This window comes from Mirounga angustirostris, unplaced genomic scaffold, assembly GCF_029215605.1.
Source record: "Mirounga angustirostris isolate CCGP_5_RB_7025 unplaced genomic scaffold, mMirAng1.0.hap1 SCAF_2, whole genome shotgun sequence".
Taxonomy (NCBI): Eukaryota; Metazoa; Chordata; class Mammalia; order Carnivora; family Phocidae; genus Mirounga; species Mirounga angustirostris.
In genome coordinates, this window is record NW_026991710.1 from 39,492,666 (window position 1) to 39,504,696 (window position 12,031).

General features: G+C 37.1%; 1 protein-coding gene across 6 annotated transcripts in view; it reads left to right on the top strand.

Moving 5' to 3' along the window:
• ATP10D (ATPase phospholipid transporting 10D (putative)) overlaps window positions 1–12,031 on the top strand; it is a 99,794-nt gene that overhangs the window by 39,673 nt on the left and 48,090 nt on the right. For 5 of the 6 annotated variants that reach the window (XM_064584439.1, XM_064584437.1, XM_064584440.1 and 2 more), the window contains 5 exons: window positions 103–188; window positions 6,597–6,703; window positions 6,980–7,111; window positions 7,517–7,644; window positions 7,765–8,017. In XM_064584439.1, the coding sequence (XP_064440509.1) occupies window positions 103–188; window positions 6,597–6,703; window positions 6,980–7,111; window positions 7,517–7,644; window positions 7,765–8,017 (706 nt within the window). Of the gene's footprint in view, window positions 1–102; window positions 219–6,596; window positions 6,704–6,979; window positions 7,112–7,516; window positions 7,645–7,764; window positions 8,018–12,031 lie in introns of those variants that run through there. The other variant, XM_064584442.1, reaches the window with a different exon arrangement.

The following is a 12,031-nucleotide window of genomic DNA, read 5'->3' on the forward strand; positions in this document are numbered from 1 at the left end:
GTAAAAATGTCATCTTTTTGACATTGAATTCTTCTTATGTTGTGATTTAAAATGTATATATAGTTATTTATTTATTTAATTTATTTATTTATTTATTTTTAGGACTCTGAAGTTGACCCAGAGAAATTCTCCAGTAAGATAGAATGTGAAAGTCCAAACAATGACCTCAACAGATTCCGAGGCTATCTGTGAGTGATACATGACTTACCTTCATTGGTGTGAGTGGAATTGTTTATTGCAGTTATATTTAACTCAATAAAATATATGTGTCCATATATCCAAGTTAAATCACCAAAGGCCATGTGTTTAGCCATCTATTAATTTAGCTTTATTTTAATCATTTAAATATTTACTTATGTATGATTTAAAAACAACAACAAAAGCTTGTTCTCAAAATAATTATAAAGTCTCTGTCAGTAGCGTAAGAATGTTTTCCACGAGCTCCATAGTAAGCCCAAGACATGATGTTTGGAAGGAGGTGTCTGGAAAGAACTGGCAACCGAGGTGACAGGATAGGATAGTGTCCTCCTGCAGAATTAGAGTATCAGGTGGATATTTCTGGTTGGCAAAAGTTAGCCAAGGGTTTGGTACATGTGTAAGAAAAAGTATGGGAAGTCACAACAGTGTTCATTTTGGAGACTTCTCGTGGTATATATGTCCCTTTTGTAAGGGTAGCTAGAATTTGAGGTCTTACCTAATTTCAGGTCTGGCGTTGGCCACTTTAGTGCTTTCTGCCTTGAACCAAGTTATTTATTCTTTTTCATCTTCAGTTTCCTGATTTTTAAGAGGAGATAATTAGACCTACTTCATAGTGGTGATCTGAAGAGAAAATGGTAGAGAAAATTTCCAACTCCAGAGTTATCCTGATACCAAAGCATACAAAGACATATAAGGAAAGATCAGTATTCTGCATGAACATAGATGTAAAAATTCTACACAAAATTATAGCAAGTCAAATCCAACAATGTGTAAAAAGGATAATACATCATGACCCAGTGGGACCTATCTCAAAAATTCAGGGTTGGTTTAATATTAGAAAAAAATCACATGATGTAATTCACCATATTAACAAGCCGTAATTAACAAATTGTAAAAGAAAAACCAAGTGATCATCTCATAGATGCAAAGCATTTGACAAAATCTAACTCCTGTTCTTGCAAACTGGAAATAGAAAGGAACTCTCTCAACCTGATAAAGGGCATCTATGAAGAACCTGCATTTAGAATCATTCTTAATAATGCAAGACTAAATGCTTTTAAATGTTTTTTCCCCTAAGATCAGGAACAAGACATGGTTATTCACTTTTACCACTTTTATTCAAGATTGTGCTGCAGGTTCTAGCTAGTGCAGTCAGGCAAGAAAAGGAAATAAAAGCTATCAATAAGAAAGAAGTAAAACTGTCTTTTATTTGTAGATGGTTTGATGTTCTTTGTGGAAAATCTGATAAAATTTATAAGAATTTAATAGATGAGTTTGACAGTGTTGTAGGAAGCGTCAATATACAGAAATCAATTGTATTTCTATATATTAGCAATAAACAACCAGATACTGAAATTTTTCCAAATACAACTTATAATAGCATCAGAAAAAATTAAATACCTGAGGATAATTCTGACAAAAGATGTGAAACACTTGCACACTCAAAACCATGGAACACTGCTGGGAGAAATTAAAGACCTAAATAGTTGGAGAGAGATATGTTGTTCATGGGTTGAAAGACACAATATTCTTAGGATGTCAGTTTGTCTCCAAATTGATCTGTGGATTCAGTGTAATCCCAATCAAAATTCCAGCATGGTTTGGGTTTTTGTTTTTGTTTTTTTTGGTCTTTTTCTAAAAGAAATCGACAAGTTTATTCTAAAAATTTATATGGGGTTGCAAAGGACCCATATTAACTTAAAACAACTTTGAAAAAGAACAGAGTGGGAGGGCTAACACCACCTGATTTCAAGACGTCTTGTAAAGGTACAATAATCAAGTTAGTGTCGTTTTGGCATAAAGACAGACCAGTAGGTCAGAAGAGATTGAAAGATTATAGAGTCCAGAAATTGATCCACACATTCACAGTCAACTGGTTTTTGTTACCATAAATGTGCCTTTGACAAAGGTACACAAGCAATTTAGTAAAGAAAGATTACTGTTTTCAACAAATGCTATAACAATTGGATGTCCAAATTCTAAAAAATAAACGTCAAGACATACCTCTCACTGTGTAAAAAACTTAACCAAAAATGGAGCCTATGATTAAATGTAAACATAAGATTAGAGACTCCTTACATATAGAGGAAACATAAGGGAAATCTTTGATACCTTAGGTTAGGCAAAGATTTCTTGGATACAACACCCAAAGCACAATCCATAAAAGGCCAAAAATAGAAAAAAGAACTTCATCAAAATTAAAACCATTTTCTCTTCAACAACACAGTTAAGTGAATGAGAAGATAAGTCACAGACTGGAGGAAAATATTCGCAATGCATGTATCGGACGTAGGACTTGTGTTCAGAATACATAAAGACATCTCAAAACTGAGCAATAAGAAAACAAACAATATGGTTTTTTAAGTGGTAAAAAAGTTTGAACAGACACTTCACCAAAAAAAAGACACTTCATATGTAGATGACAAATAGCTATGGGAAAAGATATACATTAAAACCACAGAGCTACAACTGCTAAAAAAGCCCCACGAATAGAAGTGCTGGTGAGAATGTAGAGGAACCCGAGCACTCAGATTCCACCTGTGGGGATATATAAAGTACAGTCGCTTTAAACAATTTGGAAGTTTCTTGTAAAGTTAAACATATGTCGGGGCGCCTGGGTGGCTCAGTTGGTTAAGCGACTGCCTTCGGCTCAGGTCATGATCCTGGAGTCCCGGGATCCGAGACCGGGATCCTGGAGTCCCGCATCGGGCTCCCTGCTCAGCGGGGAGTATGCTTCTCCCTCTGACCCTACCCCCTCTCATGTACTCGCTCTCTCTCATTCTCTCTCTCTCAAATAAATAAATAAAATCTTTAAAAAAAAAAAAAAAGTTAAACATATGTCCACTGTATGAGCTGGCTATCCCACTCCTAGGTAGTTACCTAAGAGAAAATAAAACATTTCTTCATACAAAAACCTGCACACAAATATTCATAGCAGCTTTATTTGTGAGACTCCAGAACTGGAAACAACCCAAATGTCCATCAGCAGGTGAATGGATAACCAAATTGGATATCCATACCAGGTAATACTACTCAGCAAAAAGGAATTCACTGGTGATACATGCAAGAACATGGATGCATCTCAGAATATCACGCTGAGTGAAAGAAGCCAGGTGGAAAAGAATATATACTATATGATTTGATTTATATAATTTCTTGAAAACAAAAGCTAATTTATATGATGGAAAGCAGATTAATGAGTGCCTTGACCAAATTTCTGAAACCGGAGTCCTGGTCTACCTTGTCAGCCTCTGTCTTCATCCACACTGGACATGATTTTTTTCTTAACGGACACACTGGAGACATCTTTTGCTGCTGTGGGTACTCAGTCTTGCCCTAGAGCCCTTACCTAGCTCTAGGGCCCCACTAACCTCCTGATTCTCCTAATTATCACTTGCCTCCAGATTCCGTGATGCCATGTTTGCCTGCTCTTTGTTTTTTTCCATTCGAGATGGGCTCCCCTGATGTATGTCTGCTTCAAGTGTGGTGCCTTACTTTCTGATTAGCCTGGTCTGACCACTGGAATTGCCTTCCTCTTGGAATCCACATCCAAAAGATGCTCTCAGCTTCCTCTCACTCCCTGAGATTCTGTCTTCCTCAGTGATTAGACTTCTCTGGGTCTGGTTAATGCCTCTGTTGAGAACTGGCTTCAGCAACTTGCAGGGAAGCATTGAATGAGTCAGCTCAGGTAGATACAGTGATTTTATGTGGAGTTATTTTTATCCACGAAACTAGCTCCTTATCCCTTTCCTGCTTTGTGATCTGTTTTCTAAAATCAACAAAAATTGAGGGACGCCTGGGTGGCTCAGTCAGTTAAGCGTCTGCCTTCAGCTCAGGTCATCATCCCAGGGTCCTGGGATCGAGTCCCACATCGGGCTCCTTGCTCAGCAGGGAGCCTGCTTCTCCCTCTGCCTACCACTCCCACTGCTTGTGCTCTCTCTCTGTCTCTCTCTCTTACAAATAAAATCTTAAAAAAAAAATCAAAAATTGAGATGCTCAAGCTCACTTTCTACATGGTGATTTCTCTGGTCTTACTCTCAGGTAGAACTGACGTTCTCCCTATTTGTGCCCACAGTGCATGCTGAATATCAGATTTCTATCATAATATCTATAATAATTTTATTACACTTACATATTTCTCTATCAATTACCTCCCCGTAGACCACAGGAGCCACGACTGTGTGTTTTTCCATTCCCAGCATCTGAGCAGGACTGCTGGGCAGTGGCAGATGTTACCTAGCTTCTTCAATGGATAAGAGCTCTATGTGGACAGTCAGTGCTTCATATAGAGTCCAAAGGTCCCTTATCATAAGTGCCAAATATATACCTGTCAAGTGCAGGACCTGTTTAATGTTTGGGCAGACGCAGTAAGGATAGGAGTTAGGCTTTGATCTAATGATAGTAACCTAGAGTGATGTAATCGTGAAAAATAAGGATCCCAGGGGGGAAAAAAATCTAAAATCTTACTGAGGAACTTTGGAAATGCTTGTGTATATTAAATCTGTTCCTATAAAGGTTCTAGGGATAATGAATGCTATACTGATGAGCATTGTGTGGTGTTTGCCTGGGAATACTACATGGAAATGTAAATGTTGGGACTTAAATTCTTCATCTATAAAACCAGGAAGTAGAATTAAATTAAACCCAAGGACACTGCTGACCCTGACTATGACTCCATGGTTGTCTCTTTGTACATAAAACCACATATATGAAGGAATGTAAACATACATCTCTTAGTATAAGGTGTTTACAAATATAGAAATGAAGGAACAATTCGATTTTTTTTGTCCTTTAAGGTATGAAACCTTCTTTGAAGAGTTATTTTTCCAGATAGCAAGGATGCCAGATACAGGGACAATTTTCCTATATGTAAGAAAAAAGAAACAACTTACTGACCGAAGTATATTGCTTAGAAAACAGTCTAATTTTAATGCTGAAATGAAGTGGGCATTTTCATAATAGGTGAAATACATTAATTTTTGCTTTTTAAAAGAAATTTCCAGTTATTTTTCTCTGTATTTTTGCCACTATCATAACTTAAGTAATTACTTTGATAATTTTTAAATTGTTTATTGCAGAACATTTCAAGCATGCAAAAGCAGAAAGAAAAATATAATGAGCACTCACGGGCTAATTTTGCCAACTTTGTTTTAATTATCCTCCTATTTCTTCCCCATTAGCATTTCAGTGTAACTACTTCACTGTGAACACATAGCAGTAAAGGACCAGAGCCGTAACATCATTATCACACCTAACTAAATTAAGAACAATTTCTTGATATCATTTAATACCTAGTTTTTGTTCAGATTTGTCCAGTTATCTCAAAAAATTTTTTGTAGTCAGTACAGCCTAACCAGGATCAGAATAAGGTCTGCCCATTTCATTTGGTTGACATGTCTCTAAATTTTCCCTCCCAAGAAATTAGGTCATTGAGCTGGTAGAATTTACCCCTTTCTAGACTGAGCTGATTGCCTTCTTCCTGAGTTGAGACCTCCCTGCTTCTCCCTGTGCCCCCCTGGCATCCATTTGTTGAATAAGCCAGGTCATTTTGACTGCGGTTTATACTGCACTTAGATTTGGCCCGCTGCATCCTTGGGGTCGTGGTGAACACTGTTTTTTTTTTTTCTGGCCCTCTGACTTCCTGTAAACTGTCCAGGGGCACCTTCGAATCTGATGAAAGAAATAGTTTCTCTTTCTACCAAGATAGACGTAGATATCCACACATACGTACACGCAGGAAATATTGCATACAGTTTCAGAGGCTTCACAGATCTTGATGCCGCAGACCCCAGGTTGATTGGCGGTTACAGAGGCTTGATTAGGATCCTGTGGAGACATGTGCTTCTATTCCATACCATCTGGAGGCCCATGATGTCCCTTGTCCCATCGGTAGTTCTGTTAAGATTGGTGTTCTCAGCCTTATCCTTTCATTATAAAATTCCTCATCAGTGTGTCACCTAATGATTTTAGCAGCCACAGGTTACCATTGCCTAGAACAATCCTTGATTCCATCTGGGTTGGAAGGAGTAACTTCCTAATTCTATCAAGAACTTTTCCCTTGTCTGTTACTAAGTTACCCTGAAATACAGTTTGTACGAGAGTAACATTTCCTTATTTGGAATATTTTTGAGTTTTTGTGGTGCCAGAAGTTGACAAACAGTGAATAGTAGAAAACAATGGTAGTTGAAACTTGTTGCATCTTTCTCTGCGCCAAAGCAAAATAACAAAAGCAAATGGCCCAGAGATTTGAAACCTTTCTTCTGAACCACTCGAATTAATACTCCCAGTCAAGAAAACTCAAAATCCGTGATTTTTATTTTTACATCCTCATTTTTGCTATTTATTTTCCCCCCACTTTTGCTAAGTAAAAATGAATCTCTGTGCTGTCTTTCTTATAGAGAACATCCCAACAAAGAACACGTGGGTCTCAGTAAAGAAAATTTATTACTTAGAGGATGCACCATTAGAAACACAGAGGCTGTTGTGGGCATTGTGGTTTACGCAGGTCAGTGACACTTCTCATTTTCACTCTTGTCTCCTCTGTTTTTCTTCAAGTTAACATTTTCCATTTATTCAAAATGCAGTTTACAAAAGCAGAAAGGAAATTTTGTCTTGATAAACTTAATCCTTGGTCTCTGTTTTTCTAAATGGATCACAAAAGCAAACTAAATTAGCAAAATATATTATGCAACTTCTCTTTGTATCTGTCACAGAGATTTAAAAATTTGGTATTTGCTCTCTGGCTTTAATTTGCACATTTTCTGACATGTTACCTGTGTAGGCCATGAAACCAAAGCAATGCTGAACAACAGTGGTCCAAGGTATAAGCGCAGCAAATTAGAAAGAAGAGCAAATACAGATGTCCTCTGGTGTGTCCTACTTTTGGTTGTGATGTGTTTAACTGGTGCATTGGGTAGGTAAAATATGATTTTTTTATACTGACATCTTTTCAGCAAGATCTCTATTTAAAAGTATTTAATTTTTGAAATATTTATGAATATTTGACTTCTGCAAAGGAGATTATTTGCCAATAATTTTTTCCATCAGATCTTTATCTTTCTCATTCTGTGATCTGAAAGGCATTAATGTTGATTATATCCAGCTACATGTGGCCACAGTAGGAAAGGGACCTGGGAAGAGATTTAAAGAGAGACTGAGACAGGAGAATGTGGAGCCTTTTTGCATTTCAGTTTGTTTTCAAAAATAAACAATTGGTGTTCAGCCAAAATAAATACTTTTATTCCTCTTTAGGAATGAAATTCTATATTTACATAATACATATGTAGCATCCTTTTCATGTCTGTGTGTTTTTTGAAAGGTCATGGAATCTGGTTGAGTAGATATGAAAACATAATGTTTTTTAATATCCCTGAGCCTGATGGACATGTCATATCACCGGTGTTGGCAGGATTCTATATGTTTTGGACCATGATCATTTTGTTACAGGTAATTTCTGTTGAGCTCATCATAGAATTTTAAAATCTTTGTTACTTACCCAAGTATATTTGGTTTCTCAAACTTTCTTTCCGCTCTCTAACATTTTTTAAATTACTTGGTTCCTCTTAGGTCTTGATTCCCATTTCTCTCTACGTTTCCATTGAAATTGTGAAGCTCGGACAGATATATTTTATACAAAGTGATGTGGATTTCTACAATGAGAAGATGGATTCCACTGTTCAGTGCCGAGCCCTGAACATCACCGAGGATCTTGGACAGATTCAGTACCTCTTTTCTGATAAGACAGGAACTCTCACTGAGAATAAGATGGTTTTCCGAAGATGTAGTGTGGCAGGGTTTGATTACTGCCATGAAGAAAATGGTGAGTGTTGGGTTTCTATGAAAACCAACCCTAAGATTGGTCTTTTTTGGCACCCAGTTAAAGGTCTGATAATTCTAGCATACAGGTGCTATATTTAAGGATTAGGTACTTAACTCATCAAAAGAGGCATTAAGCGTCATTGTTGTTCTTCCAGAAGTTAGTAGGTCAAGGTCAAGGAGTCTACTGCCATAGTTTCTTTAAAAGGAAAGTAAATTACTACTAGTAGTAGAAGGTTGGAGATGAGGTACAGTGAGAATACAGTATTATAGATAGTTGTGAGAATCTAATGAAACTATGACCATCTCCCTAAGAAATATTTTGAATCTAATGAATCTAATGAAACTGTGGACCATCTCCCTAAGAAATATTTTGAATCTAATGAATCTAATGAAATTATGGACCATCTCCCTAAGAAATATTTTGAAAATAATTCCAAAGGGAGGGGCTACAGCCCCCCCTTTAACCCATCACATCCTCGTTTAGCCCATAGATACCATCAATTCTTGGTTAAGAACACCTAGAAATATGATGAGCTAAACATCTGAGGCTAAGGAAGTAAATATACAAATTGCAAGTTTTCTTTAAAGAATTGAACTACATTAATTTTGTTATTTACAAAAGTAATGTACACTCCTATGAAAATGTTTCTGAGAAGTATCCATAACTAATTAAAAACCTTACTCTCTAGAGGTTAACCACCATTAACAATTTGATGAATATATAACTCTCCATATTCTTTTATATGTGAACATATATATTTGCACATTTTCCCTTTTATAAGTTAGAACATGTTATAATTTTTTTTTTTTTTGCAGTTTTCTTCTTTTATTCAACAATATCTCATGGACTTTTTTTCTGAGTCCGCTCATAACATTAAGTGCATAGTATTGCATTGTATGTGGTCAAGCTTACTTTGCTATTGTAACAATACTTGCAATGAACTTACTTAGTTATCACTTACTCATTCAACATAAATTTTGTGAGCCCCTAATATGTGGCAAAAGTCCCTTGATCTCATGTAGCTTTTAGAGTCTGAGGCAAGGAGATAGTATTAAAGATTATGATATGTAAAAGAAAATTCATCATGTAATATGCATTTTTGTACACACATGTTTGTACATATCTTACTTTTATAAGATACATTTCTAGAAGTGGTATTATTGGCTCCAGAGATATGCACATATAAAATTTTTATAGATCCTACAAAATTTATATCTAAAATATTGTGCTAATTTACATTCCCACCACCCAGAAAAACAATACCCATTTTTCACACCAGCCATAATGGGATGAAGTTATTCTTTTTAATCTCTGTGATATTTGTAGACTCAGCACTTCATTGTCTTAATTTGTCTCTGATGAGCAGTGAGATGCTTAACTTTTTATATGTTTATTGGCTTTTTGAATTTCCTTGGTAAAGTGATCATTTCCTTTTCCTATTTTACAAATGAGCTTCTCTTCGTCATCTGTAGGAAGATTTTATCTATTAAGGCAGGACTGGCGTTCAGCTCATTGTTCAGTCTAGGTTGTCTGTGGCCATTGTCCATTTTCATTTGTGCACTTGTATTGAACTAAATGTTAAATAATTTGACGCTGTGATACTGTCCTTCTGTATGTGACGAGTATTTTCCTGGTTCATCATTTATCACTGTATTAGTTTTCTATTGTCACATAACAAATTACGACAGATTTAGTGGCTTTAAACAACACAGATATACCGTATCATAGCTTTTGTGGGGCTAGAGCCTGGGTGTGGGATGGCGACATCCTCCCTTAGGGTCTGTCACCAAGCTGAAATGTAGGTGTCAGATGGGACTGTGGTCTTATCCAAGGCTCAGGGTCCTCTTCATAGTTCCCTTGTCTTTGGCAGAATTCAGATGCTTAAGGTTGTAGGACTGAAGTCCCTGCTGTCTTGCTAGCTGTCAGTCTGGGACCGTTCTGAGCTTCTCGAGGTGGCCCACCGTTTCTTACCACATGGCCTCTCCATAGCCTCACAGTTTGCTTCTTCAAGACCAGCAGCAGAATCTCTAGCTTTGAATTTCTCTGACCTCAAGGAAAGTACTGTGACCCTTCTTTTTACCTGATGAGGTCAGATCTACCTAGGATAGTCTTCTTTTAGATTAATTCAGATTGAGCTGGTTAGCTGCTTGATTACATCTGCAAAATCCTTCCACATTTCCATATAACATAATTTAATCACAGAAGTGAAACCCCATTGTACCCAGAAGGTGTATACATCAGGGGGACTGGAAATTTGGGGGCCATCTTAGAATTCTGTCTAGCACGGTCTCTTAGGGTGTTTCTACTTGTCAGAATTTTTATATGTTTATTAAATCTTGTCAGTTGTTATGAATATTAATAAGATTATGAATATTATAATTTCTGTCAGTAGTGCTAAACCCAGGCCAAAATTTTAAAAAATATAACTGTATTTTCTCCTAGGCACACATACATACATACATACATATGTATGTATGTATATATATATATATATATATATATATATATTAAAGATTTTATTTATTTATTCATGAGAGACAGAGAGAGAGGGCAGAGGGAGAAGCAGGCTCCCAAGGAGCAGAGAGCCCGATGCGGGACTCGATCCCAGGACCCTGGGATCATGACCTGAGCCGAAGGCAGATGCTTAACCATCTGAGCCACCCAGGCGCCCATATATGTATATTTTTTTAAAGATTTTATTCATTGGGGGGGAGCACTTGCACATGAGTGGGGGGAGGGGCAGAGGGAGAGGAAGAATTTTTTTTTTTAAGATTTTATTTATTTATTTGTCAGAGAGAGAGAGAGAGCACAAACGGGGAGTGGCAGGCAGAGCAGGCAGAGGGAGAAGCAGGCTCCCTGCTGAGCAAGGAGCCCACTGTGGGACTCGATCCCAGGACCCTGGGATCATGACCTGAGCCGAAGGCAGATGTTTAAGCGACTGAACCACCCAGGTGCCCCTCCTAGGCACATATATTTTTTAAACCAGGTTTTGTTGTTACCTGTGAACGTTAGGGATAAAATGTTGAATATTTATCACATAATCACTATATAAATATAAAAAATAGCTAGTCATATTGGATATGAAACTCTGCATTATTTTGTCTTCTTTTTTTTTTTTTTTTAAGGTTTTATTTATTTATTTGACAGAAAGACACAGTGAGAGCAGGAACACGAGCAGTGGGAGTGGGAGAGGAAGAACCAGGCTTTCCGCTGAGCAGGGAGCCCAATGCGGGGCTCGATCCCAGGACCCTGGGATCATGACCTGAGTGTAAGGCAGACACTTAACGACTGAGCCACCAGGCGCCCCTATTTTGTCTTCTTTATTGTATTTTTGTTAAAAAAGCAATATTCTAGAAAATTTCAGATAAGCTAAAAGAGGAAAATTTAAAAGCCATCAGTAACCCCCACCAAACAGAGTGGACCACTATTAACATTTTTGTACATTTCTTTTGAGCCTTTTTTGGGACACATTAATATATATATTTTTTTTACTTATTTATTTATTTATTTTTAAAGATTTTATTTATTTGAGAGAATGAGAGTGAGAGAGAGAGAGAGAGAGAGAGAGCATGAAAGGTGGGAGGGTGAGAGGGCTGAGCAGGGAGCCCAATGCGGGCCTCGGTCCTGGGACTCCGGGATCGTGAGCTGAGCTGAAGGCAGTCGCTTAACCAACTGAGCCACCCAGGCGCCCTGTTTTGTTTTGTTTTTTTAAATGGCATTATGGTGTGCTTTTGTTTTTACAACCATTTTTCTTAAGATTTCATCATGATCACCTTCCTAGTCTCTCCTTATTCTTCTAGAGGCTAGGCTAGATTGCACTATAATAATTGCCAAAATTTATGTAAATAATCCACCTCACTGTAGCTGAACTTTCACACCCATTTATGAGATTAGTGTCTTCCAAGATATTTGACTCTGGATCCCTATTTTCAAGAAGTATCTTATAGTAGTAATGTTTCACAAAATGTATGATGGAAAGCACTACATTGTTTTTTGTATTTGTAGCATTTAAGA